At 42.0% G+C, this 779-nt stretch overlaps 1 protein-coding gene across 1 annotated transcript; it reads right to left on the bottom strand.

The window, feature by feature from the left end:
- Positions 1-271: 271 nt before the first annotated feature.
- Positions 272-683, bottom strand: SARC_17746 (hypothetical protein; the record flags this gene model as incomplete). Its single annotated transcript, XM_014288164.1, has 2 exons — positions 272-385; positions 501-683. Coding segments are annotated over 2 exons (297 nt in total), but the record flags the coding sequence as incomplete, so codon positions are not given.
- Between the last annotated feature and the right edge of the window lie 96 nt (positions 684-779).

Genomic DNA, 779 nt, shown 5'->3' with positions numbered 1-779 from the left:
CGAAAGAGTTGTAGGCTGATATATAGTGCAGGGACACACTAAAGCATAATTCATACGCACAACTTACAATGCTCGTTGCGCAGGTTGACACCCGTGTCAAGTGTTTGCGCAGTCTATTCGGCGCCTCCCGTTCCATAGATAATCCCCTGCACGTTCCTTCAAAGAATTTCTGAGTTGTAGGGGGTTTAGTTGAAGTCAATGATGATTTTCCCGATCCCTCACTATATACAAACGAATCAGCATCAAATCAGGCCGAGATATTTTAACATACCAAATCCTCTTCCAGAAACCGTTCATTTCCAGTATTCATCCGCCAGTCTATGTAGTCTGCGGTTTTCCCATCAAGTTCACCGAAGTTCGGCATTTCAATCATCTTAGCGACGACCTTTAGTAGTGTGAATTGAAAGTGCTTGGCATATATAAGAAATTATACTCAAATTTTTTATAGTTGTAATTAAGTCTATTTGTATGAGTTTTATCTCAAACACTATACCTCACACCTTATTTATAATAGATATCTGCTCCAAATGAGCGGCCCCGGCCTCGGCCGATATGCCCCTTTTCTTCCGTAGATTTATTAGTGACCGTCTGCTCTTCTTTCGGTCACCATCCGCTTGCGCCACCAGATTCTGGGCAAAGCACGCGGCCAAATTCCTGAAACAGGAAAGCAGGTAAAATGACATTATAATATATATATATGTGTGTGTGTGTGTGTGTTTATTCTGGGCAAAGCACGCGGCCAAAATTCCTGAAACAGGAAAGCAGGTAAAATGACATTA

This window comes from Sphaeroforma arctica (assembly GCF_001186125.1).
Source record: "Sphaeroforma arctica JP610 unplaced genomic scaffold supercont1.11936, whole genome shotgun sequence".
Lineage (NCBI taxonomy): Eukaryota > Ichthyosporea > Ichthyophonida > Sphaeroforma > Sphaeroforma arctica.
Note: the sequence above shows the minus strand (reverse complement) of the source record. Positions and strands in the feature narration are given on the sequence as shown.